The sequence below is a fragment of the Sabethes cyaneus genome, chromosome 3 (genome assembly GCF_943734655.1).
Source record: "Sabethes cyaneus chromosome 3, idSabCyanKW18_F2, whole genome shotgun sequence".
In the NCBI taxonomy this organism is placed as follows: Eukaryota; Metazoa; Arthropoda; class Insecta; order Diptera; family Culicidae; genus Sabethes; species Sabethes cyaneus.
Window position 1 is genome coordinate 194,506,043 of NC_071355.1, and position 27,968 is coordinate 194,534,010.

The 27,968-nt window shown below is 40.0% G+C and overlaps 3 protein-coding genes across 6 annotated transcripts; 1 reads left to right on the forward strand and 2 right to left on the reverse strand.

Annotated features, from left to right (window-relative positions):
- Positions 1-774: 774 nt before the first annotated feature.
- LOC128743866 (uncharacterized) lies at positions 775-1,745 on the reverse strand. The gene is made up of 2 exons (XM_053840547.1): positions 1,097-1,745; positions 775-1,031 (listed from the first exon to the last, which is right to left on the reverse strand). The coding sequence occupies exons 1-2, from the start codon at positions 1,649-1,651 to the stop codon at positions 840-842; spliced, it is 747 nt and encodes a 248-aa protein (XP_053696522.1). The 5' UTR covers positions 1,652-1,745; the 3' UTR covers positions 775-839.
- A 2,153-nt stretch (positions 1,746-3,898) lies between these two features.
- LOC128740533 (secretion-regulating guanine nucleotide exchange factor) lies at positions 3,899-19,934 on the reverse strand. Of its 4 annotated transcripts, none has more exons than XM_053836080.1 (5): positions 19,820-19,934; positions 18,796-19,754; positions 18,487-18,723; positions 18,280-18,405; positions 3,899-4,535 (listed from the first exon to the last, which is right to left on the reverse strand). In XM_053836080.1, exons 1-3 carry the CDS (start codon positions 19,829-19,831, stop codon positions 18,621-18,623), a joined length of 1,074 nt encoding a protein of 357 aa, XP_053692055.1. In that variant the 5' UTR covers positions 19,832-19,934; the 3' UTR covers positions 3,899-4,535; positions 18,280-18,405; positions 18,487-18,620. The 4 variants fall into 4 exon arrangements, with proteins under 4 accessions (XP_053692055.1, XP_053692056.1, XP_053692054.1 ...); XM_053836081.1 differs by having other exon boundaries at positions 18,247-18,405; XM_053836079.1 differs by lacking the exon at positions 3,899-4,535 and having other exon boundaries at positions 13,636-18,405.
- A 5,346-nt stretch (positions 19,935-25,280) lies between these two features.
- LOC128742439 (phospholipase A2 group XV-like) lies at positions 25,281-27,941 on the forward strand. The gene is made up of 5 exons (XM_053838805.1): positions 25,281-25,743; positions 26,330-26,704; positions 26,765-27,164; positions 27,231-27,353; positions 27,421-27,941. Exons 1-5 carry the CDS (start codon positions 25,587-25,589, stop codon positions 27,641-27,643), a joined length of 1,278 nt encoding a protein of 425 aa, XP_053694780.1. The 5' UTR covers positions 25,281-25,586; the 3' UTR covers positions 27,644-27,941.
- The last annotated feature ends 27 nt before the right edge of the window (positions 27,942-27,968 follow it).

Sequence of the window (27,968 nt, forward strand, 5' to 3'; positions counted from 1 at the left end):
TATCAAAAGTGTAATCTGGACACGAATTTTATATTTTGTACGGTCGGCGACTATATTGCAGTCGTCGAAACTTCCGAAAGAGTTTCTCATGTGGCAAGTAATCAGCACCTTTGTAGTGAAAAGTGACATCTTCGTAACTTCTGGGATCATGAACCAGGAATTTCCTTAAAATTTCTTGAGAAGAGGTTGCGTATTTAATCCGATTTTTGCAAACACTGTCGAGTTCATTCGAATCTCAGTAAGGTGTGAGGCTCTGTGAGACCATCAAAGATAATAAAGATCGTACGCGATCGACTACGCCGTAATCCTGCTCCTGCTCAGTATGCTCGAAAGCTAGCTTGGAATGTCATTATCAATCGGGAATCCGTTCAATTGTTCCTAAGACCAAATATTTAGTACTTCCTGAAAATGTTCCTGATACTCCGAACGTTGCTTACGGCTTCCTAAAAGATATGATTCGACAGTGGGAATAGACATGGGTGGCATGAGAACGATTGTCAGAAACCAATCGAGTTCATTGAACATTGAAAAGGTGCCGAAAATTGACTTCAGCCTAAAAACAAAGGACTAACGACTGTGGACTAAAGGATAGGAGCTATAGACTAGGGACCAGGGGCTAGGGACTAGAGTTCAGGATGTAGCTCCCTAATAGTAGCAAAAATTACAGTTGTTATTTAGATGAAATCATTGTTCAAATTATTGTAATTTGTGAATCATCACCATTTAACTAATGAGGCACAGCTCTGCTACCATTAAGAACGTGCCCATCCGCGTCATAGTACATACCGCGACTAATCAGTTGCTGGATTTATTTATAACATTCGAAACTTAATTAAAATCTACGAACCCGTCGTAAGACATTTCACAAAATTATCGGTATAGGTCGCTGACAATACGCTGACGTCTGCACTAACCAGTGCGGAACAACGTCCCAATCGGAACGTAATTGTGTTGAATAGAGCAGAAAATCCTTGGAATAAATCCAGTATGTTGATTGCGTTGTAACCAATATCACCGAATAAGCCGTAAAACTTGAAATGCATAAAAAAGTGTAAATATCAATTCCACACAAGCTAATGAAATAAGTAACTATTACCTGTTCTATACACTGGCGGTTCGGTGTCGGTAAACAGATATTGATCATACTGAGCATTTGGGTAGCGATCGTTTGGGCCAACGAAAATATCGTAGTCACGTTGGTCGCTAACGATTTTATCGGAGTTATCTCGGAAGTGATACACGTGTTAATCCTGTCTACCGAAACCGGTGCTGCGGAAAGCATCTTTCCATATTTCGTCAGGCAGGTAGCACTATTTTTGCCTCCCGTCAGCGACAGTGTAGTCATATTATCAGCGGCAGCGTTTAACGTTTGGTTGATGGCTGCAACGTGAGCTAGAACTTGGGTGATTGCTGATCGATCAACACTGACGGTCTGCAGTATCTGTTTAGCATCGGCTAGCTGATCAGAAATCCCGGTGACGGTCTCTGCTACCAAGGATATGTCCACTCCGTAAGCGCTATACTTGGTAAGCAGAGGAACGATCGTCTGATTAACTGCCGTTGCAAACGCGGTCACTGCTGTGAGAGCGGTCTTCTCTGCGTCTGCAATAGTGGTGTTGACGGTTACCATTGATGTGTCAATCTTCTTCATAGACGTGTTAACAGCAGTCGAAACAGTCTGACTAAGAGTCTGACCCTGGGCACCATAGAAAATACCCAGTAAACTGAATGCTACCAATATCAAACGGTTCATCCTGCTCTGAATGACGGATGTTCTGCGATTGGACCTAACTGCGGCCGAAAACGTGGAAGCATCTTTTATAACGAAGGTAGATATGTGGTTCAAACAAATGATTTCATTGTTTTCAAACAAGTGGTGGCTTTCGTTCAGCTGTGAAATTATGACGCGAACAAGTGTATTATCCACAATTTGTTTATTTATATGGAAACCGTAACATAAACTAAGTTTATAAGCGAGGGAGTAATATAAAAGAAAAGTTTTGAGTCCTTTATTTTCGAAAGCTTTGAATTTAGTATTTAGAGTTTATTTTTAGGTGTGGACGAAGGTCTCCAGTAAAGGAAATGGCACGTTTTACAATAGAGATATGTTTGCCCAAAGCAATATTATGTATATTACGTGTTCTGTAGTCATCTAAAGAAAAAATTTCCAAGAACTATTTCGTGAAACAAAAAAGTACCGTTCCACGACCCGAGTGTACAACCAAGCAGGGCCAAAGCAAGAAATGAGTAAAATTAAGCTTGCATCTATCCATTTATTGCCAGATATAGAAATATGTACATTCATCTAAACTAATAAAACTTAGAGTCGATGGTTCTTGCAGTATCAAGAGCTCGTCTCAACCCCTATTGGTTTTGGGGCGCTCGTCTAGCTATCTAGCATATTGAGCCCCTCTATTCAATTTCAAGGTGTCAACGGAGTCCTTGAACTTATTAATTACTTCCAGTTCATCGCCATCAATAGTCACCATCCGCGGAAGGCGAACATTAGGCGTACCTATGAATAAAACAGTTTATTTCCTGCATAAGATTTACACGACAAAAGCCAAGCAATCTGTTTTATTAAAACGGACATGATATAAGTTATCAATCTATACCTATAAATAAGGATTTCTGTCTGTCTCTCCGTATGTTCCTTATAGAATCGAGAACTACTGAACCAATCGGCATGAAAATATGCATGTAGAGGTTTTTTGGGGCCAGGAAAGGTTTTAGTCATGGTTAGAAACCCCTCCCCCCATTAAGAGGGGGGGCTCCCATACAAATGAAACACAAATTTCTGCATAACTCGACAACTAATCAAGCAAATAGAACAAAATTTGGCATGTGGGTGTTTTCGGTGACAATAATTTATTCTATGGTAAATTGAGACCCCTCCCCTCTTTATAAGGGGAATTATAACTCCTCTCCTCTTTAAAAGGGGGGGCTTCCATACAAATTTCCTCATAACTCGATAACTAATCACGCAAATGGAACCAAATTTGGCATGTGAAGGTTTTCGAGGGCAAGAATATTTTCTATAGTAAATTAGGACCCCTCCCCACTTTAAGAGGGGGGGCTCCTGTACCAAAGAAACACAATTTTCCTCATAACTCGAGAACTAATCAAGCAAATGGAACCAAATTTGGCATATGAAAGTTTTCGAGGGCAAGAATATTTTCTATGGTGAATTAGGACCCCTCCCAACTTTAAGAGGGGGGGCTCCTATACAAACGAAATACAAATTTCCTCATAACACGAGAACTAATCAAGCAAATGGAACCAAATTTGACACGTGGGTGTTTTTGGAGACAAAAGTTTTTTCTATGATGAATTGGGACCCCTACCCACTTTAGGAGGGGGGGCTCCTATACAAATGAATATCAAATTTCCTCCTATACAAACAAAAAACAAGCAAATGGAACCAAATTTGACATGTAAGTGGTTTTGGACGCAAGATTTTTTCTATGGTGAATTGAGACCCCTCTCTTCTTTAGAAAGCGAGTTATGGCCCATCTCCCCTTTAAGAGGGTGGGCTTCCATACAAATGAAATGCAAATTTCCTCTTATCTCGAGAACTAATCAATCAAATGGAATCAAATTTGGCATGTGGGAGTTTTAGATGGTAGAAATTTTTTCTATGGTGAATTACGACCCCTTCCCCTTTTAAGAGGGGAGCTCTCATACAAATGAAATTCAAATTTCCTTATAACTTGAGAACTAATCAAGCAAATGGAACCAAATTTGGCATGTGGGAGATTTTGGAGTCTTGAATTGATTTTGCGATAGTTAGAGACCTCTCACCCCTGTGGTAGAGGGATATGGACTCTCATACAAATAAAACAGAAATTTTTGCGAAACTCAAAAACTAATCGAACTCGAGAAATTCGAGACTCTTCCATAAAACATTAGTCAATACAAGACCACAAAAACTATCTATAGTAACACTAGATCATTCAGGTCTCGCCCTGATGCGCGAGTGATGCCGGTGACCCGCCGTCGGAAGCGCCGCCCACTGGGGGGCTTGCAAAACTCGAGATTGTGACAAAGACCATCCGAGATTCATGATTTATGTACAACACAGATTAATTTATGGCAATACGAAGTTTGTCGGGTCAGCTAGTAGTAAAATAAAACAACATATAAAAAAGTCCATCCTCTTGCCGTATCCCTTGATGGGATTCAAAGGGACTCGAGAGTGCTAAAACTAACGAAAAACTAACAACCACTACTTACGTGTACACCACAGACAATAGTTGGCTCGACAAGATAAACAAACCTCTAGCTAAATTAACCAATCATTATTCGGGCGTCTTAGTAAAATACCAGAACCACCATGTTAGCTTCCAGGTACGATGCTGGTCTAACAAGCCAGTCGTCGTATGTTTGAATCTCGGCTGGGCGATGCTGCTTGAACCAGCAGGATCGTTGCATTGGCCCCGTAATTGTCATGTACTCTAACAACCGGCTGCGAAGTCTGTCGATAGAGAAGGGTAATGTCTAAAGACGGTTATACGTATACCCTTTAAGTAGAATACCTGAAAAGATAAGAAAGGAAACAAAAAAGCTAATGTTACCATTTAATTCCACTATCATTTTATTATCTAAATACGTATTTAAAACTCGCGGGAAATCTTTTTCAATACCAATACTTAGACTGTTTTTATTGTATTGTTTTGACTGTTTTGTACTGTAGCAAAACAAATTTATTTAATGGAATTTACAAAAGATTGGGAAATAGGATAGGATTATGTTGCGGCAGAACGGGCATAAACGGGCTGACTTACTTTCGTTTCTGATGTTGTTGCTGTAGGTGTAGGTTTAAACTTCTCGGTCGGTGGTTATCTACAGTAGACGGAGGAAGAGGCACAATTTGTGTCTAAATCCCAACCAGACGCGTCGCTACCTTGATAAGTGGGTTTTGCAGTCTCCTTTTGTCCAGCGCCTCTGTGATTCATAGGTACACGGGTACCAGCGAGCCACATGCCCTGGCGGGTGTTGTGGGTTCAAATCCGGTTATAATCTTAGATTATCACCTTCCCGCTTTTTCCCCTCCACACCAAAAAAAAATCGGTACTTTCCCCTACCGTCCCAACAATTGCATAACTATCGTTTCTAAAAAAATATTAATATTAATGCCTGACCGCATTTCAAGGTCAAAGATTAAAAACACGAGTTTGGTCTATCGATCTGATAGCTTTACTCACTGGAGTAGGGACCCCTCCTGGGAGAAATGTAGTTCCCTTCAGAAAAAGCGGCTAAGTTCTTTAAAAAATGTAATTACCTGTCTATTAAAATTTTTTATTTGCATTGCTTCAATTGTCGAAAAAATACCCGAGGCATACCTTTTACTGACAAAAACTAAACCTTTTGAAACAAGCAACCTTTTTTGACCTTATCCCTGATTATCCTTGTTAAGGACTTGACAGATCAAAGTTACCCGGTGATCAATGTGACTTCGCTTGACGGTTTTCTGCAATTATCTTTATTCGGAAGCAGCTGAGTTTAACACCTGGATTATCTTTCCAGGGCCAGAATGCGCCCCTATGATGCAAGACTAAAGTTATAGGGGTATGAATTTTCTTACGGGTGTCGACAGCAGTTTTAGATTCATTTTTCACACACCACTCAACCCATGCACGTATTTTTTGACTCAAAGATCCATTAAATAAAGGACCATCTTATTTAAAAAATAACAATTTGCGAAACAAAAAAAAGTCACTACGAGTCAATTGCTTTATTGAGTTTTCTATTATTATACATTTGGCCTTTCCATATGGATTGCTTTTGTAAACATTACTGCACAGTTATTATAAGAATCAATTTCTTTGTTCTTTGGGATACAGCAATATTTCACAATTGCCACATTTATCACCCCACCAACACGCTCCTAACTTGAACAAATGTATGTTAAGACTCAACGTTCTGAATAGAGCCTTTTCAAAAAGTAAATTCAACATATTTAAATGTGCTTATACTAAAAATAAAGTGAATATAACTTACTTATTGCCAAAGAGACAGCATTCTCTTCGATTATTGCTGTTTTTTCGGTAACTCCCCTTGTTATAACAAATTTTTGCGAAATATACCTACACTTTCAATTTACACGGATAAAGTTATTGTAAAAATGATCAGACAAAAAAATACTTCAATCTCAAAGCTTCACCAATACGCAGAGTCACCTATTTTATTGAATAAATGATTTCTTTCATTAAAACTTTTGATACTGCACGTATATAAGAATCTACCAGCCACCTTTTCGTGTCACTCGTGTTTAGGTAGTACGTACAGTCTGAATCAACATGAACCGCTGGTTCACGATAGTTTGTATCTTGGGCATCTTTGCCGGTGCAGCGAACAGTGCATACTGGCCGCTAACCGTCGGCGGAAATGTGCTAAAATCGATCGGCGATTCTTTGAAAACCATCTCGACTACCCTCGCGGCGTACAATACCGCGCTCGAGAAGGCTCGGAACCAAATTTACAACGCCGCGATAAGCTTGTTGACCAGTATGAACAGCACCTATCTAACGTTGAATAAGACGTACAGCATCCTTGATCCTACATACAACACAACGATTTTGTCAGTGGTTGCCACACTACAGCCGCAGCTGGACATGGTAAAACAGTTTGACCTATCGATGGTGTCGTACATCCAGCGACAAATTTACGTGATGCAAGAAAAAGTAGCGCATGTGATTAGCAGTTTGCTACAGAGTCCTATGCAGGTTGTTCATATGGGAATGGGATATAGTACAGCGAATAAGGAAACATGCGCACAAGCAAACGCAACGCAATTGCAAGCGGCCAACGTTTCGATCTCCCGATATGCTACCTGTTTGTCAAGCCAAACAACTATTCTTGCTACAATAGCACCCATTGCAGCTAATTTGTTGCAATACGGTTTGGTTGACTACAATCTTCTTACGAAACAAATTTCGCTTTGTACTACAGCAGGATCCAATCTCTGTACCTCTACGGTAAGTGTAAAAGGTAACTCTATTCGATTTGTTTTCATATCTAAACTTGTTACTTTATTCCAGTATTTCGCGTCTCTATCCAGCGAACTGTCTACCATTACTAGTGAACTTTATTTTGCGGGCAATTTTCTGAATCAGATCGCGAACGTCCTCAGTGTCTGGATAACCCATTGCGCAGGTCTAACGGAAGTGGACATATTCGATATTTACGGCCAAATCGACAGTAAAGTACGCTCCTGCAAGTGGGATTTAAATTAGGCTATTGGTAAATTACAAAGAAATTAAAGTTTCGATTTCAACATTTGAATATTTATTATCGAAGTACGGACTTATATTACATTAAATGAAGTAATTCTTTTTCTAAGCATATTTTTGCAAACATTCAAATTGTTGGCTTCACCTATGCGCAACCACGTTCAGCCGTTTTTATCAATAATCCCTTGCCTTGCAACTAAATCTGGATTATTTTCCCTAATACCAATGTAAATTACGGGACAAAACAGCAACATTGCCGTTTTCACTATTTCACTTTTTTACTATAGCGTTTTCACTACGTCGCAGTTTCATGGCATTATTGAGCCTGTTGCACTATCAAACTGCGTAATCCAGTTTAGTGGGAAATACGGTATATTACACGATGACCAAACTAAGCTTCAAAGATATATAGAAAATCAGTGGCATTCTGATGGATGCAGCTAATGGGGTATGTTTTGTGTACATACGTCAAATCTTACGGTCAATTTCAACACCCAGACCGTACTATATTTCCAGATTGTATCCACCTTTTCGCGTGCGTAACGGCGGCTAGTGGGTACAACTTTTGGAAAACGTTAGCATGCCTTTGGCAACTTTATTCAAGTCAAGTTGATATTTCCAGCCTTGATTGTTGTTGTAGAACTTCCAAACGTGAGCGAAGTTTCCAAAAGCAAACCAACATTGTCGAAAAATGTAACCACTAGCCGCCATTAGGCGAGCAAAAGATACATATACTGGGGTTGTTTATGCCGTAGTCGAGACAAAATGAAATATTTTCGTTTACAAACAATACGATCCCAGAATAGAACCTTGAGGAACTTTGGATGATATTCACTAATCTTTACGCGTTTTACTTTTTAGTTTATCATTTATAGCAGTTGACAAACATGACAATTCTTAGTCATAGTGACAAGACTTTGTTCTTTTAATAATTTCAAGCATTCAATAACAATATAAGCTTTTACACATCTGCGAGAGAAAAAGGATATGCGCGTCATGTTTGGCTTTATGTTGGAAACGGAATTTTACGGGGAATATCAACAAGTGGTGGGGAGCGAAAATAGCTCGTGCAAATTATCTAATCAGCAGGGAGAACTTAGCAAAATACTGACAAACACGGAGCAGTTAATCCGATAACGAAAAGGCGTCCGGACAAAAGAGAACGGGGAGCATTCGAAGCATTGCCGTTGCGGGTTAATAACATAGTCGACTGGCGCAAAATGGGGAGCAGTTGCTACCAGAGGATTTGATGGGAGTTGTTTGTCCCATCTACAGAAAAAGGGATCGGCTCTGCTGCAACCATCGCGACATAACGCTAATAAACGTCGTCTGCAATACTCTCCCAGATCTTGTTGCAGCAGCTATCACCAACGCTCAAGGGATTCGTAAAGAACTACTAAGCGTAATTCATGGGATCTCGCCCCTTTGGCAAATCAAATTTTCACAATCTAATCTGCCAACGCATCTAATATTTACCCACTTTAATGCAGTAAATGATACAGTCCATAGAGGGTAACTATGGCAGTTCATGCAGGAATACGGATTTCCGTACAAACTGATGCAACTAAATAAAGCTACATTGGATCGAGTAAAAATTGGATCATGGAAACCAACCCATTGTGATTATCTCTACCCTGATTCTTAAAGCTCCACGGACCTCTGCTTCTTGGGCCGTTGCCGCCACCGACCGTTGTTCGACTGTTAGAGTACAGCTACTGAATCCTCCAGAATGTATGTTGGCACCTGCTCCACTCGTTAAGGATATTCTTCATCATCCACCGCTATTAGTTCCGATTCATCAACATACACCATGCAAAACAACCGATACACCACTGTCCGTCTATTATGATTTCAACCGTGCCGATTTTGACGCAATCTAAAGTCTATTAATCAGTTTCTTCTGTTTTGACCTTCTCGCACATTTAAAATTACATCATTGACCGCCACGTGCCTGAAAATACGGTACGCAGAGTTGCACCGGCCTTGGATAAACGCTGCGCTACGTCGCGTTAAATCTGAAAAAGGGTGCCTTGAGGAGGTACTGAAGATATAAAACCCAAGCACTGCGAAACCACTATCTGGCTTTCAATAAGCGCTACAAAAAGTTTAGTCGACACTGCTTCCGCAAATATTTAAACAACGTTGAGCGTAGACTCAAGCGTAATCCTAAGTCATTCCGGAAATATATTAGTGTTCAACGGAAAGACGACGGCCTTCCTTCAGCCATGTTCCTTGGAAACGACACTACGAGCAAATTGGTTATGGGTTGTCAACTGTTTTCGCGGAAATTCTCCACCGTCTTTGTCGATGAAATGCTGTCCGAAGCTGAAATACTGCGCTAGTCAGCACCCCAAATCTTGGTGATTCTATCACTAACCTGACGTTCGACGATTCTTTGATCAAGCAGGCCGCCTTAAAGTTGTAAAACTCAACTTCCAGTGGACCGGATGGCGTACCTTCAATCTTTCTAAAGAACTGTATGCCTTGGTTGCTCCAATCCCAGGCCTATTTTATCCCTCTGGAAATCCGCTTAAATGTGTCCAGTATATAAGGAGGACAACAAAAGAAGCATAAACAACTACAGGGGGGTCTCTGCCTTATGGGCATTATCGAAACTTTTCAATCTCGTTGTGATCGTGCCCATTCCCTTGTTCGTTCAGCAATGCATCGCTGACGAACAACACGGATTCATGCCCAAGCGCTCAACGTCTACCAATCAACACTCACTGCCTACGTAATGGATTGATTTGACGACCGTTCTCAGACAGACGTCATCTATGCGGACCTCTCCGCCGCTTCCGATAAGCTGAATCATCAAATCGCCGTCGCAAAAATGGAGACAAACTGGGCATTGGTGGGGCGCTGCTCCAGTGGTTTAAATCGTATCTATCGCATCGTCCTATTAATGTATGTATTGATGGGTTCATCTAACCGACTTTCACGGCTTTTCTAGGGGTGCCACAAGGTAGCCATCTGGGACCGTTGGTTTTCGTAATTTATTTCAATGATGCGAAGCTAATGCTCAAAGGTGCTCGGTTTGTGTTCGCCGACGACTTGAAACTATTCTCGAAAGTCAGCGACTCATCGGACACTCTCGCACTCCAGGAGCAACTGTTGATATTCGTTGGATGGTGCAAATACAATCGTTTGATACTAAATCCCGACAAATGTGAAGTAATTACGTTTTCGAGAAAGCTGATTGCTATTATATTCGATTACCGATGATCAAGTGTACCTTCACGCCGTGTAGATTACGCCAAAGATATTGGGGTACCGCTAGACTCCAAATTGACTTTCAAACAGCATGTTTAATTCGTTGTTGACAAGGCCTGCAGGAACTTGGGATTGATTGTGCGTATCGCCAAAAACTTCAATGACGGCTATTGTTGAAAATCACTCTTCTGTGCGTTGGTTCGCTCCAACCTCGAATACTGCGCACCGGTATGGAGCCAAACGCCAAAGTCAAGCCAAAGCCTGGGTGCTAATTCCGTTATCGAAATTTGACCTTCTGTTTTTGTACGACAGACTTCGCAACCAGCTGTTGGAATCATGGCCCGACAACGTCACCTTCAATTGCATAGCGTCACTCAACAATGAAGCAGTGAAGGTTCGGTTTCAACAGAAGCATGACCGCTTCAGTTTTAAACTGGCTTCAGTCAGCGTCAGCGAAAATGGTTTCACTTCATCATGACTATCGGTTTCAACTTTTCATTTGTACTTTTCTATCAAATATTCAGAAGAAGGCCAGCAACTATGAATGTAAATGAATTGAATTTGAGTAATATTTCCTACAATGCAACGCATATTAAAGTTAACCTTGTCAATGTCGACAAATCGTGCCTGACTTTCTGTCGTCGTCAATTGAAACAACCACCAACTTCAATTGAAGCTTGCTTGAAACGTTCTTTTCACCAAGTGAAGCAAGTCACTTCATGTATGAAGCGAAGGTAAGAGAAAATCAGTTTCATTTATTTGTTTCGACGATGCCGGACCCTGGTTAGAATACAGGACAGTGCGGGGTCAGTGCTATGATCCAATTGACTCTAACAGCCTCTCCCAGCCGAGATTCGAACATATGACGACTGGCTTATTAGATTAGCATCTTCCCTCGAGACCAACTGGGAGGCAAACCGGTATGGAACCCGTATTACCAGAACGGTGTCAGCCGAGTCGAATCCGTGCAAAAGAGATTTATTCGCTTTGCCCTCCGTAAGGTACCACGGAACCATTCGCTCCGGTTACCAAAATATGAACAACGCTGCATTAATCAACTTGGACACATCGCGATACTGTCTTCATATAAGATATTTTGACATTCCGGATTGACTGCCCTAGGATTCTAGAAAGACTTCACGTCTTAAATCGACCTCGCTAACGGAACAGTTCCTTCTTTCATATATCGCACCGGCGAACTAATTACAGCACCTTCGGCACTATAACTGGCTTACAACGTAATTTCAACCGTTTCGTGCCCTAGGTCGACTTTGACGTCAGCCGCAACGTGCTGAAAACCCGATTCAGAATTCAGCTATTAGTTCTTAAGTAGTCAGTGGGATAAAGAAATCTGTTGTCTTTTGATTAATAAACAATTTAAAAAAGACAGAAGTCTTTCTAGAACTACGTAAACGAGTAACACGAACAATGCTGGTTTTTTTCATCAATGGAATAACAATGGAGAAGTTAATGCCAATCCTGAATATATGTCTTTTTTATTCAAGAAATTTGCAAGTGTTTTTACCAGGTATTGAGCATTGATCTGCCATCCCTAGTAGCTAACAATGTCCCAATATATGGCCAGAATGCCATTGATGCCATTGACAATGTCCCAATATATGGTCAAAATGCCATATGCCACTGCGATATAATTTTAACTGAAAATGTGTTTCGATCATTAATATTTTAATTGTTTATCAATCTACGAGGTATTGAGAAAAATTACCCCACCTACTCTATTTCCCTAAGCGAATTCTGCAATCACTTTCTCTTATTCTGCCGACCAGCAAATTCTACTCCTCCCGTGAGTTCCTTATCTGTTCTTTTTCCCGCGCAAGTTTATTCGCAAACTCAGACGCAAGCGGAACTTTAGTGCCCATTGCGGCTAGCTCTCGAACCCGCCGTGGCGCTTTTCCTGCCAGCCAAGCGTTTAATTTTCGTTCTCCCAGCCAAGGGCCATGCAAAAAAGCAGTTTAATTGAGCTAATTTTTAATTTCGCTTTACCACTGGTGGCTGTTCTACTTTCTGACCAACGCGGCTTATTTCACTTTGCATGGATTGATCGGGATTTACTCTTCCGGGTCCAAGCTAGAGCCAAAAATTCGTAACGTGGAAGGTAGGGTCGCTACACCCGCATTTCGGTTACAACTTATAACATTCAACAGTATAGCAAGTTTATGCACTGCCGTGAGTCAGAGGAATTTCTCCAACATTTTTCTTAAAAACCAAATTTCGCTGCGGTGCCACTGGGATTTACTTCGATGTTCTGCGAATTGTGTCACATGCCGCAAAATGTCCGTCCTGAAACTTCAATGTCATTCGATTCGACTTGACTAACGCCAAACGAAACGCGCAAAGTGAGTGCAAACTAAATTTGTTATATCACTTCACTTGCCTCGCAGAATAAGGCCCTTTGCAAAACACTGAGCTAATTGTCGCTAACCCAATCTATCGCTTGTGTGCCGTACTTCTTTATCTATTTCTGACTACTTCTTGACTACTCAATGCATCGATCATTGGGGTTGTTTGAAAAATTCCCTGATTTTGTTAAAAATTCCCTGATTATTCCAGGTTTTTCCAGGTAATTTCAAATTCCCTGACAATTCCAGGTTTTCCAGGTTTTTACAGCTATTTGCCCCCTGTGATATCAATATCGAGATGATTTCGAATACCGTGACTACGCTCAAGTCGCCCTTCAATCCTGTCCCCGATAGAGTATCTTCCATATTCGAAAGAGACACACATCCTACATCGCTATACTGTTCGCTGGTACGGTCAGTTCTAGAATACTGTTCGTCCGCCTGGAATCCTAACTACAATAGCACTGAGAGAATTGAGTCAGTTCAATTCGCATAGCGAAAACTGTCGTACAGATACCCGTTCCGAAATCCTAACTATGAAAGCCGCTGTTAAATGATCGATCTAGAAAGCTCTTCGCATTGTTTATTGGGGATAGCCCACAGGATAGAACAGACTGCCCGCACTTTCATCAGGACAGGTTACCATAAATGTTCAACCACGCGCTCTGCGGAATAATATAAGGTTGAGTTTACTATATGGTCGCACTAATTATCAGCATGAACAGTAGTTTTTTTATTTCCCATATAAGATGGTAGATGTTTCGGATTGTTAAGTTTGATGGAAATGAAAAGAAATGTTTTCTGAATACAGATGAACAATTTTGGTTTGTTTTATTGTCTATCAATAATTTATCAAATGTTTCGATAAAAATTTTCTTTTTGCTATGTTTCGTTCCGTCTTGCCTTGTGCTTTACTGAGAAGTTAAATTAACAAGGGTTTTAAATGATTCACGAGAAATACCTAATATATCGCTAAAGTCAGCTTTGTTGTTGTTTTATGCATAATGTTACTCGTGATTTATCTGAATAAATATTAAATAAGTCGAAAATTAACGCCGTCGTTGCCCTTCATTTAAGATTCCTTTTAACTCCTTAAATATTGTTAACTAGATTATCATATTGGACACATTCCAGCGTTATGGGACACAATTAGCACCCATTGTTACCGTATGAATCGCCTCCTGTTTCACCAATTTTTTGGCAAATACCTTGCAAAATATTTATTCAAAGAGTATTTTATTTTCCACTAGAATACCAGGGATTTGAGGAAACAGGAACCAATTTGCATACTAAGGATAGTGTCTCGTAACGCTGGAATGGGTCATTGGTGTCTCTGGCGTGCCCAACCTTCATTTAATGTATAACAAAACAATTTCTCAAATTGGAGTCCAATTTAAGTCAATTTTCAAGTACGATTTGGAGTTTAAATTCAAGTCAATTTTCATGTTTAATCACAAGTTCAATTCAAAGTCCCATTTTAAAGTCAATTTCTAGTCTAGTTCAAGCCCAATTTCATTTTCAATTCCCAGTCTAATTTCAAATCAAATTTCATGTTCAATTTCAAACTCCAATTTAGGTCTGATGTCATGTCCAATTTAATGTCCCGTTCTAAGTCTAATTCCGAATTTCATTTAGTTCCATTTTCACCTCCGATCTCAAGTCTAATTTGGCCTGTCTAATTGAATGTCCAATATTAGGTACAAAGCAGAATCTAATTTATTTGCAATTTCATCTCCGATTTCAGGTCTAATTTTAAGTGCAATTTAATGTTCAATTTTGAGGTCAAATACAACTCTAACTTCAACTGCAATTTGAAATCCAATTGAGGTCTAATTTCAATGCCCCATTTTAAAACCTATTTCTAGTCTGTTTAGACTTCTATTTCACCACCGATTTCAAGTCTCTGTAAGGTCCAATTCCATGTTCAATTGCATGCGTTATTTCATATTTCAGGTTCCATTTCAAAGTCTAATTTAAGTACGCTTTCATGTCCTGGATTATTAGGTTCAATCCCAAGCCTAATTTAGTTCGAATTTCACCTCCGATTTGAAGTCCAATACCAAAACTACTTTGAAGTGCAATTTCATACCAAATTTTAAGTACAATTTAAAATTCATTTGTGGTCCAATCTCAATCCCAATTTAATGTCCCATTTTAAGGTCAATCCCAAGTCGAATTAAATTCCAATTTGAGCCCTAGTCCAATTGCAAGTCAAATTCAGTTCTGATTTGAAGCCTAATTTGAGCTAAGCCTAAAGCCTAGGTGCTACATTCCGTTATCGAAACTTGACGTTCTGTTTTTATACGACATACTTCGCAGCCAGCTGTTAGAGTGCAGGACAATTGCATGGCCAGTTGCAACGATCCTATTGACTCTAACAGCCTCTCCCAATCGAGATTCGAACATACGATGAGCTAAGCATCTAGTCTAATTTAATCCCAATTTAAGTTCAATGAAAAGTTCAATTTCAACTTCCAATTAAGGTCCAGTTTAAAGTCCAATTTTTATCAATTTTGACCCAATTGTAAACAAAATTTCAAATCCAAATTCAAATCGAAATGCGAATCTAATGTCTAATCTTCACCTGTCCAACAACAACAACAACAGAAGAAGAAGAAAAAGAAGAAGAAGAAGAAGGTCTAATCTAAAGTTCACTTGTTGGTTTTCAAATCCAATTTAAATTTCGCAGGTGGGCCCAGATTGGAACACACATCCCGTCCATAAAATTAAATGTAAAAAAGTCCTAACAGTGGAACTCCGATCTTTGGAGTTGTTAACCTAGTCGACCAGAATTTTTGCGATAAATAAATTAATTCCGTAAAAAGATCCGCTATCTTACGATTATTTTGCAATTTTCTGTCCAAAACTTGCCTTCGAACCTTCTGTTTAGGTCTGGGCAAGCCAGTGTTTGTTGTTTACTAGATCCAACCTTAAGAGTTGTAAGTCAGTCAATAAACAGCTATTGCTCTCACAATTCTGCTATTGTCATTTGGTTATTATCCTGAAGCTAAAATAAAGCTTAATCTCTAGTTCTACATGCACTGGAATATTACTTAATACACCATAAGTAAACCGTACACACCTTTTTTGTACCATGAAAAAATTCCCTAATCTTGCTTTCACTGGGGAAAATGCGGTTGAAATTAAAAGGGTTGTTGTTGAATTTGCGAATCAACCTCGATTGGAACAGCACTTCCGAAACCAGCAGCAGCAGCCGGTTGGTTGGGATGGCTTGGCATCTGGCTCGCCGCATCATTTGATGTCTTATGCTGATAAAACAGCATCCATAGGGAAAATGGAAGTCCCTGCAAATGTTGTGGCTCAGCAGTTGCAGCTGATGCTGCAAAGTTTTGCGGATACTGCGGGTGGAATTGCTGCTGCAGCAAGCGTTCATTTTGCACATGTTGTTGATAATGATGATGTTGTTGTTGCTGATAATGTTCCTGCTCTAGGTGCCACAGGGGGGAATAGTGATGAAAAAACTGAGGTGTTTGGTCGTAAGGGTTAGAGTGAATGGCACCGTTATAGAAGTTATATGTAGTAAACTGCTGAATGAACTGTGTACCGGTGTACGGTCCGGTTACTTGAGAAGGTGAATTTTGTGAGTTCCTCGGTCGTGTATCACATCTCTGTCGCAGTTCGTTCATGTATTGTTGGAATTGTTCATATGGCTGAGCTGGCTGAGGCTGGTGATGCACAGCATTTTGTTCAGAAATTTTTTGAGGAAATAGTGAATACATCCAGCGAGGTTCCATTGTGTTCTGCTCGGTCGTAATAGCAGTGCTAGGTTGCCAATTGTAAGCATTTTGTTCGGAGATATCTCGCGAAATATATGGCGATTTTATCCGTCGCAAATCCATCAGGCATTGTTCGAAGGGAACAGCTATTCTAGCTTCAGAGTTTCGAGCGTTCTCTTCAAATAGATCTTGCGGGAGAAGTGAATTCATCCGTCGTTGTTCTATCATATATTGTTCATATGGAGTAGTTATTTGACGTTGATCATGAGTATTTTGATTAGCAATATTTAGGGATTCTGGTGCATTTGTCAGCCCAGCTTCCCTCGGATATTGGTCGTGTCGAATAGCGGTTCTACGTTGCTGATTTCGATTGGTGGTTCCTTCCGCGAATTGCGAGTTTATTTGCTGCGGTTCTATCATGTACCGGACATATGGAGTAGCTATTTTACGTTGATTATCATTAGCATTTAGACCAGTGGCATCGCTTGATGCTGGTAAATTCATCATTCTCGCTTCCCTCAGGGATTGGTCGTATGAATTTGCCGCTTCACGCTGACGTTGCCGTTGACGACGATTAGCATTCCGATTGGCAACATCTTTTAATTCTCGCGAAGTAATCAAGCGCTCCTCCCTCAGGTATTGGTCATACGGAATAGCTGCTTCACGTTGACGATGACGACGGCCTCGAGCGGCAATCTCAAGCAACTCTCTTGAGCCGATCAGTCCAATTTCCCTCAAGTATTGATCATATGGAACAAATGATGTACGTTGGTATTCACCTGTGCGATCAGCAATACTTGGTGAGAATTGTGCATTCAACGGTTGCTGCTCCATCATGTTTTGTGGGCGTAGAGTATCCGAATCATTTAATAAAAAAGAGATACTAAACTTTTTCGCCAAAGATTCAAGCGGTTGTTCCGCTTCCTGGTGCTTTATTTGATCAATATATGTAAATTTTGGAAACCAGTAAGGGGTAGTATCACCAGAAACTGCCTCTGGAAATCTCGTAGTAAACTTCGACTTAACGCGTGAACTTTCCAAATTTTGTTTCCACGCCGAATATTGATTAAGGTCGGTTTCCTTGTCGCCTACGTACAAACAACATTTTTTTCTATGACTATGATCACAATGAAAACAGTGAGCCGGGCTTGGAGACGAACAGCGGCCCATAGGAATATTGTTGTTTTGGCTCAACAAAACGCTTTCCAGCAGCAGATCTTCCTCGATTTCGCGAATATCCGTCATTCGGACGTTCAAATCAGAAACAGGAACGGGTCGAGTGACGCTCCTATTCTCATAATTATTGAATCTATAGAGTGAGCGAGAGGCACGGTTACCTGCTGGCAATGAACTATTAAGATCGGCTTCATAGTAAGTATTTCCACACAAATCACTGACAACGGCGGTGGACATTCTAGAGGCAGAATATTTTTTTACTAATCACTTCACTAAACACTTCAACTTAATAGCGCACCCCAAGCAAGGTGTTTCCAAGAACAACGGCGAGAATGAACTGATTCTTAGTTTGCAAACTAACTATAAATTTATGTTTTTAGGTAAACAGTAACAACATGGTCAGGTAAATCAGAAGTCATAAAATTATTATATAAAGAAAATGTTACCTGATCACTAGTTTTAAAATTTCCGGTGCAAAAGTACGACATAAGCCATTTAAAAGAAGTTTGTCGGTATTCGATAGCTTACCTATAAACAGATAATCCGTTTTGTTTTACGTACGTTAATTTGAAGTCCAATTGTAGTTAAAAGCTAAATCTCCGCCCAGTTTGCCAGGCAAAACAAAAAGCAGTACCCGTTGAAATTTTGTCGCACTTCTTCATGTCCGTGATTTTGGTTGGAGCCCATCTACGGTAAAAGTATATGTCAACCTCAAAATAGAAGTAATAAAGTCCTACTTGCTACGACTACTACTAAAGAAAATGTTACCTGATCTCTAGTTTTAAAATTTCCGGTGTAAACGTACGACATAAGCCATTTAAAAGAAGTTTGTCGGTATTCGATAAACAGATAATCCGTTTTGTTTTCCGTACCATAGAACTTAATTTGAAGTCCAATTGTAGTTAAAAGCTAAATCTCCGCCCAGTTTGCCAGGCAAAACAAAAAGCAACACCCGTTGAAATTTTGTCGCACTTCTTCATGTCCGTGATTTTGGTTGGAGCCCATCTACGGTAAAAGTATATGTCAACCTCAAAATAGAAGTAATAAAGTCCTACTTGCTACGTAACGAAAACTTACACATTCTCCAAACCTCCAACACCACAATTGCCGTGCTCGTTCCAACCCCACGTATAGAGCCCATCCTCCGCTAGGGCAATCCCGTGCTGCGATCCGAGGCAAAAATCGATAACTTTGCTTTCTATATTCAACAATACGGGATCATCACAGCCTGCTGTACCAGCTGGCACGCCCAACTGCCCATAACTGTTTCGTCCCCACAGGTAAACAGTGCCATGCCTCGTTAAATAACCCGAATGCGACCAACCCGATTGCAGTTTAACAATCTCGTTGCGACTTATATTGACATCCCGCCCCTTTAAACATTGTCCAAACTTATCATCGCCTTTACAAACAATGGCTTCCTGCTGGTACTGGAGGACTAAATGATTCTCGCCACTAACAACATCGGTTATTTTCTCATCATCTTTCAAATGAAAAAACGGCATTCCACAGCGTACAAAGCCATCGTATTTCCCCTGTTCCAACCATTTGGACTTTCCAAACAGCAATAAACTTCCATCATCCATTAGTACGCAAGTATGCCTCAAACCGAAGCAAACTTTCTGTGCGTATCGTCCGGCCGGCAATTCCACTCTAGTAGGCGTGGAAAGATATTTTACACTTTTATCGGCAATTTGCAGCCACACGTTCGAACCCCACAGGTACAGGTCACCTCGGGCATTGATCGCTCCCGATACATCCCATCCAGTTGCAATAGATTTGAACCCTTCTTCCCGGCCGACGGTGACGCAAGTGAATCGATTAACGTCCTCTGCGTGCCCTAGGCCTAGCTGACCCCGATTGTTCCAACCGCTTGCGAATAACTGTCCATCGTCGGCCAAAATCAATGTGTGGCCACCACCGGCACTGACGGAAGCAATGTTTTTCAATTCCACCGGTATTGATTCAACCTGTTGCGGACTATCGCACATCTCACTGGTGAAGCCAAGTCCCAGCTGACCGTGGCTGTTGGCACCCTATAAAATTTTTCAAAACAGAATGAGCAAATTATATGTCAACTATGAGATTAAATTTTATTTACCCATCCGTGCATGGTGTTATTCGTTAACTATTTTTAACTTGAATAAGATTTAGTAACTAACTCAACTGTTCATCATTGTTTACTTGCTTGGTTCTTTGGCTTATAAATATTTGGGTGATTTCGTCTCTCTGGATTCGGTAACGGTGGGTGGCAGCCAATGTGATATAAAGAGGTGCGGAAGAAGCACATTTTTACGCGATTTTAGGTGGAATTGCCGGCTAGCATTGAATTTGAAGCCTATAAGCCTAGCATTGAAATTGCACAAAGAAAATCATTGTTTTTAGTAACGAAAAAGTTAGTAAAATACATCAAGTTACCAAAAGAAACCGACAAACAAACAAACGATTATCGAGTCCATCTACAATATGTTGAAATTTCGTCATTGTTCAACTTTACCAACATTATATATACAATCACTTTACCAACATTATATTCCTACGTATAACATAAAGGTAAATGAAATGTATAGCGAAAAAATCAAAACTTATATCTAAGTATATAATTACCTAAATCTAAGAAATTTAATGGTCAGTGATACAGATAATGAATTAAAGAAAAAGAAATTTAAAAATAAAAATCATTTACGATTCAGAGTACAGCCATCATTTGTTGGCTGAAAATCTTTTTTAATTTATTGAAATGGGGTAACCAATGGGAAACGTCTAGATACATACTTACGAAGGTAATCGTAAGCAGCAATCGGCGGCGTTATACGGGTTTACAAACAATTCGTCATTTACAAAGCGTATGTATGCGTCCGCAGGTTTTGGAGTTTTATAGCGTGCCTTAATTGTCCGAGAACCATGTTGATCGACAATCACTGTGTGGATCAACGCAGTTCCCTCATATTGAGCTGCTGGCGGATACTCTTTCATGACGAAAGCAGACGACATCCGGTTGATGGCGATTGACCAATTTTGAAGAATCTGATTGTCAATCTGCCACCAAGGCTGGGGAGCAGCTGGGTATGCCGGTGGGATCACGTGATGGAAAACTTGTTCAATCGGGTCGAAGTACGAGCCTATCGAGTATAAAAGGTCCGCGAGTGGTGCTGGGACCACCATGTTGCGAGATAATGGTATGCGGTTGTCAGCTCGGCAATGCTTTTCTTGCTCGTAGACGTCTTGAACTCGTTTCAGTAGAATTGTTTTCCACTGTCGTATAAATTCCTTCTCGGTGATGGGAAGGTTGTCGAAGGCCAACTGATCCAATTGACGCCAGGTAGCACGAGGGAGCTCATCTTGGTTATCGATTTGAATAACACGATCGACGATTCGGAACTCTGTGCCGAGGCGTCCAAAAGAAACCAATTCCGCTGGAGTCATAGGTATAGTATTCGGTTGTTGCGGTGGTGATCGTGAGTTTAGATTCTGTTGAGGTATAGCCTGTGGCGGACTCAGTGCCGGTGGTTGGCTCTGGTCTGGTGGTTGAGGAGCCTGGTTCGGTTGGTTGTTTGCCAGTGAGGGAGGCCCTAAACCGTATTCGCAACTCATCTTTAATCGGTTTACCAGAAACTGAAAATTTTGTCGTTACAGCCGGGATTCAATTTGGACACAACATAGTCGCATGTTAGCCGCAACAGTTACGAGATTATGCTTTTAGTGGGAAAACTGCGGCCGCCTAATGGAAACTAAAAACTATTTCAGGATGTTTTAGCCACAGAGATATATATTCTGTATTTTAGCTTAGGTATTTCGATTTTCGATTCGACAATTTCGAATATTTCCTTGCTAAGAAACTCGTTTTTCTGCAAAAGCGTTACCGTTACTAGCGTTACTACTGTTAGCCGCAAAAACAAATAGGGTGAACCCCACCTATTCTGGACAGTGCGTTACTCGTACTTTATTTTGGACCAGGGGTTTGCCATGGCGCCATCATGTGAAGATAGAATTAACAAAAGGGCGAATGTCGCAAGCGTAAACAAACCGAGTGAGGGTTGATTTTTCTATGCTGGCCCAGCAAAAAATAACTCACCCGTTTTGTTTCCATTTGCGACATTCGCCCTTATGTTAATTCTATCTAGAAATGATGTGCCAAACACATATTCTTAAAGCTTGTCCTCTAAGCTTTCCAAAAATGTATAAAACACATGAAATAGCTTGAAACATTATCGAGTTTTCATGATAGTATATGTACACCTACACTCTTAAATAATTCTACCTGTAAATTGGTCGGATTTAGTTAAAGTTAGGTTGAAACTACTCAAAATGCCCTTAAAGTGTACAAACTCAGATTTTGAGTAGTTTTTCAACCAAAAAATTGGTAGTAGGAACTTAAAATTGCGTTATTTGTCATAGAGAATAATTCAATTATCGGTAGCAAGTAGCCAAAATTGGTTGAAATTTTTACCCAAAGTTTGAGTTTGTACACTTTAAGGGCATTTTGAGTAGTTTCAACCTAACTTTAACTAAATTCGACCTATTTACAGGTAGAATCATTTAAGAGTGTAGCCAAAAAACGTTTTTACATTTGTTATACTATAACAAAGGTTTTTTGCAATAACTTGAAATTTTGGGGGTGGTTTCAAAGGAAGATTTCAAATGTGTTTTTATGATGTACTAGGTGTGACTAACAACGTACACTAGGTCATTTGAGAAGTATTTTTTCTGTGTAACACCGTGTAATCAAGGGTGGAAATGTTAACTTGACGTGAATAAAGATGCCAAAGACTTTGCTAATATTTTCCGAAGGTTGTACCCACATAGCCGCCGTTACGCACGCAAAAAGGTGAATATATAAGCCATCCCAGTTCTATAGTCTTCGCTGTGAGTCAATTGCGGGGAGAAATGCGCAATACATGCAAAGTTTCATCGAATTCTAAGAGGGTCATACGAACCAAGATGCCGAACCTCTTTAGCGAATTTGTTTATTCAATCCGGGTTGGAACCGGATGAATTTTATCTGTCAAATAGGAGCAAATGAACACAAAAAATTCATCCCGTTCCAACCCGGATTGAATAAACAAATTCGCTACAGTCGTATATCGCTGGTTGGGCCTCTAATACTTGGGCTTCGTTTTAGTTGGGCCTTCGCTAGTTGGGCCATGGCCCAACTAAAACGAAACTAAATGTCAAAATTGGTTGTCAAGTTAGAACTAACAATCACTCGTCAATTCTTTCAAGGGGTAATCAAAAGCGTATCAACTTGTATTTCGCGTTAATTTTCAATAACCAATTTTTGAAATTTGCAATTTTAAATAATTTGCAAATTATTTAAAAAAGAAAAACATACGCATATTACCCATTTCGCTTTACCAAATGCGATTAGTGCAAAGAATACAGGTCGCGTAACTTCCGCTACACTGTTCTCAACGTATTGAACAATTAAACGGCTAAGTCTACGGTTGCAAATCCACTTTAATACATCAGCTTACTTAGATCTTTTTGAAAAAGTAGCTTTTGTATACGGCAGACTTCGCAGCTAGAGTACAGAACTATTGCAGTGCTTCTTAGTGCAATCCTTATTTAGATATCTGGCGTAGTAATATATTCAACTCAATAATATGTATATTTATATACATTTTACACCTGTTCTCAAAACAAACATCATTTTATGCTTCAAACAAACAAAAATCCGATATTAGCTCAATATCGATTCAATGTTTTACAAAATTGTAACACCAACAAAAAACGATGCAGGCACCCCTCATTAAATCTTTCCCTTCTGTCAGTTGGCCCAACTAACGAATCACTTTCACTAGTTGGGCCGAGGTGGTGGCCCAACCAGCGAAAGACGACTGTACACTTTTCAAAAATGTTTATCTGCTTTTGGCAACTTCGCTCACGTACGCTTCATAGTTCTACAACAATAATCGAGGGTGAAAATGTTAACACGTGACGTGAATAGAGATGCCAAAGGCTTACTAATATTTTCCGAAGGTTGTGCCCAGATAGCCGCCATTACGCACGCGAAAAGGTGGATATGCAAGCCATCTATATCTTGAGTTATGTAGTCTTCGCTGTGAGTCTATTGCGGGGAGAAATGCGTAATACATGCATAGTTTCATCGAATTCTAAAGGCCCCCATACATGTACGTACATGTTGGCGCCGAAAATGTTGGTGAATTCATTATTCGTCCAACACGCTCGTATGTGTGAGTGCCACGAACCAATCTGGAAGAAGAAAATGTTCGTCTCGGCGGCGGCGCTCGGCCGGAATGGCAGTGCAACATTTTGTTTATTTCCAACCTAACATATGCGTACGTGTATGGGGGTCTTAAAAGAGTCATGCGAACCAAGATGCCAAACCTCAGTCGAGTTGGCGTGTAATCCGTGTCGTATTCCTAACGTTATCGTTCTCTGAGACAACCCTGGCGTTTGAATGGGAGAGTTGAGAGTTAAGAGTGTAGCAGCAATGAGGGTAAATAGACACGTGTGGAGAAACGCTCTATTAGTATGCGTACAACTGCCATTCTTACACAAATGCATTCAGGCCGCTCAATAACTGCCATATACCAAACCCATTCAAATAGTGACGTAGTTATTTCTTGTTTACATTTTTAACTCTTCTAATAGGGTGATTTATATATTTTGGACAGGCGTTACGCGTATTCTATTTTGGAGTTTTACGGCAAAATCAAATGTACAGCGGGCCCCCGTTCGTTTGAACGATTCCTCATGCAAACTAACGGGGTTAGTTTTTAATTTGAACAACTGGTAACCCTAAATATGCTGGAACTTGTGTGAACTGGCTGCCCTGCTCTTTGTTATTGTTTTGGTGGTTTGATTCAGTTGGCATTTGCAAGCAGCGAATATTCATTCTCCAATCGGATTTCTATACCATAATCGTTGGGAAAACGCAATGTGAAACAGATTAAACACGCTAGATCAGCACAAACAAATCGTGTTTATGTGCATTTTCTGCATAAGCAAATGATGTCATATTGAGTATGACGTTTGAACCATTTTTAATTTGCACGTCGTGCAAACCAACGGGGTTCAAATTAAAAAGTGTTCAGATTAAAAACGGTCAAACGAAGGGGGGTCCACGGTAATATGTCGAAAATGGAGGAGGTGCAACACTTGTCCTGTCCAAAATACATAAACCACCCTACCAAGAAAATGTGTCTTCTTCCTCACCTGTCTATGTATTCTCATTGGTGTAGCAGCAAACAAAAGGGAGAAGAGAAAAAAAAGTTGTAAATAAAAGGGCATGTAACGCGTGTAACATGTTCTGGATTCTGCACAGCTGCCAATATAAAGCGTTTAATTTAGACTTATTTGCAACAAACATTTTACAGTCAAAAGTTGAGTACTTTCGTTTATAAATTGCTATTTTAGATTGAATCTAATGCTATTTTGCTATTTCAGATTGAATCGTTTCGGTAACTTCAACGCATTTTTTGTTTTAGTTTATGCAAAAATGTGTTTAAAATTTAAAAAAATTGATATTCGTAAGGAACATACGTGTTGGCAACCCTTGCAGTATTCAGTATTTTCAGTGTACATTATCCCTTCTCGGCTCTCGCACACGCACTCACCCGCAGTTGGTAGACGGAAACAGCAGTTGAAAGATTAAAATTCGCTTAATTGACCTTCGGTTCATTTATAGTCATCAGTGAACGACCTATTTGTTATCAACCTTTATTGTGACGCTTTTTAAATTAGATAAGTCTACTTAAACAAAAGAGTGTGTTGTCTGTTTCTTTTCGAATAAATGAGTTTTCTTTACTATACGTAGTCCCAGTCAGTGTCGTCGCAAACCTATCGATTGATCGATTGCTGCTATCGGTTCCGAAGTCATTCGTAACTTCCTATAGTAGAGGAAAATGAGATTATTTCGAGTGCTCCTATTGCTTCTGTTCATCTCCGTTGCTTACGGAACCATGTTCGGAAATACGGTGAAACTAATCAAAGACCTCAAAAACAAACTACGCCGCAGAACAGAAACACGTTTCGAGAAGAAGCTTTCGCCGGTAATTTTCGGTAAGTTGATTTAAATCAGGATATCAAAAACACATTAGATAAGGTTTATATTTAAAAAACAGTATGATTATTGCTTGATTCTGGTGAATTGGTTATTTAAAAATGAAAACGCAAATGAAGCATGTTTAGCTTGCGTTTTCTATTGTCGTGTTTGTTGGTACTGTCTCTGAACAAAACAAGGATTTATTCAATCGTATGTTCTGTAATTTGAGTAATATCAGGTCACATCGTTTTCATATACGGAAAGAGAATGACGCCAATTCTCTTATCAGGCATAATGGAAGCTGGGCGCATTTTTAGTAAATATGTTTTTGTTTTGCAAACGAATGATCTTGCATGTTTTCAGTACATAGGTACTACCTAACTTGATTACTATTCAAAATCAGAAGGAATCATGTACGTTAAAACATGTCTTGTAACATGATGGATATCTACACTATTTTGTATTTTCTCAACAATGATTATGCAAACTGACTAATATTTGTTATTCAGTGATCTGTGCGAAAACAAATTAAATGTTATGTCTAAGATCGCATCAGATATTTTTAGTGAAAAATGATATTAATTTTCTATAACCTACTTCTAGTACCTGGCGATGGCGGCAGCCAGATGGACGCTATCCTGAACAAACCGGACAACGTACATTTTTACTGCCAGAAATCAACCGACACCTATTTCAATCTATGGTTGAACAAAGAACTGCTGGTACCGTTTGTTATCGACTGCTGGATCGACAATATGCGTTTGTTGTACAACCGAACGACGCGCAAAACGGATAATTCACCGGGCGTTGTGACACGTATTCCCGGCTTTGGTTCGTCGGAAACCGTCGAGTGGATCGATCCGTCCCATGCCAGCGAGGGTGCATATTTCGTCAACATCGGCAATGCTCTAGTGCAAAACGGCTACAAACGAGATGTTTCTATCCGGGGAGCCCCGTATGATTTTCGAAAAGCTCCAAGTAGGTAGAACATCCGTATTTGCGAACTACACAGTGTAAGTTTTTTTGTATTGTTTTTAGATGAAAACAAGGAATGGTTCATCAAACTGAAACATCTAGTCGAGGAGACGTACGACTTGAACGCCAACACGCCGATCACGTTTATCGTCCACAGTATGGGCGCTCCGATGACAATGCTATTTCTGCAAATGCAAAGCCAAAGTTGGAAGGATAAGTATATTCGGCGAATTATTTCCCTCGCCGGAGCTTGGGGTGGTAGTGTTAAAGCACTAAAGTGCTTCGCCATTGGGGACGACTTGGGAGCATTTGCTTTAAGCGGAAAAGTGTTGCGAGCAGAGCAAATAACCAATCCATCACTTGCGTGGTTGCTGCCGAACCCCTTGATCTGGAAGCCAAATGAAGTGATAGTCAAATCGCTGTCCAGAGTATACACTATGGAACAGATGGAAGATTTTTTCGAGTGGGACACATTTAAATGATAGTCTCGATAGTCTATATTGATTTTTACCTATTTTTTGATACGCAGGGATATCGACTGGACAGACGGTTGGGAAATGCGAAAGGACGCACTACCGTATGTGTTGAATTTTACCGCTCCCGGAGTTGAAATACACTGTCTTTACGGAACGAAGGTCAATACTGTTGAAAGGTAAGTTATTTCTCAGATATGTTTGATGCTTTGTCAGTGGTTATAAACCTTGTGTTCTGTTTTGCAGTCTTGATTACCAAAAGACGTATGATTTGTCTGGTAAACCTACTCTTATATATGGAGATGGTGATGGAACCGTTAATAGACGGTCGTTGGAAGCATGTAAACATTGGAATGGACAGCAGAAACAACAGATTTATTTACGAGAGTTTCCAGGTTCTGATCACATGTCTATCTTAGCAGATTTGAGGGTATTGGACAGCATTGTCAAAGTGCTGATGTACGATTAGACGGATATTACAACGTATGGCGTACGTACTAGTTCCAAAGTGAGAATATGAGACTTGGAGTGCTCTTTATCCAACAGTTTAAGACGCTTCAATAGGTTTTATTTTTTAGTCCCCTTTTAGTAAATAATTGATCTTTATGGGGCTTGCCCACTGCAATAATTGTAATGAAAAACACTCAACGTAAGTAAGACCGGAAAAGATCAACTCAGTCAATGATTTAACGGTCTGCACCACGATATTATTTTAGTTTTTCACGCTGAATAAAGAAATTTACAGACAAATGACACATCGGTGTGAAGTAAAGTAAACCAAATACCTTGTATTA

Bases quoted from the DNA above. Each gene is read 5' to 3' on its own strand.
- LOC128742439 (XM_053838805.1), top strand. From the start codon at position 25,587: ATGAGATTATTTCGAGTGCTCCTATTGCTTCTGTTCATCTCCGTTGCT. The intron at 25,744-26,329 runs GTAAGTTGATTT...ACCTACTTCTAG, and splicing joins GCTTTCGCCGGTAATTTTCG to TACCTGGCGATGGCGGCAGC. The intron at 26,705-26,764 runs GTAGGTAGAACA...TATTGTTTTTAG, and splicing joins TGATTTTCGAAAAGCTCCAA to ATGAAAACAAGGAATGGTTC.
- LOC128743866 (XM_053840547.1), bottom strand. From the start codon at position 1,651: ATGAAGAAGATTGACACATCAATGGTAACCGTCAACACCACTATTGCA. The intron at 1,032-1,096 runs GTAATAGTTACT...ATGCATTTCAAG, and splicing joins ACCGCCAGTGTATAGAACAG to TTTTACGGCTTATTCGGTGA.
- LOC128740533 (XM_053836078.1), bottom strand. From the start codon at position 17,955: ATGTCCACCGCCGTTGTCAGTGATTTGTGTGGAAATACTTACTATGAA.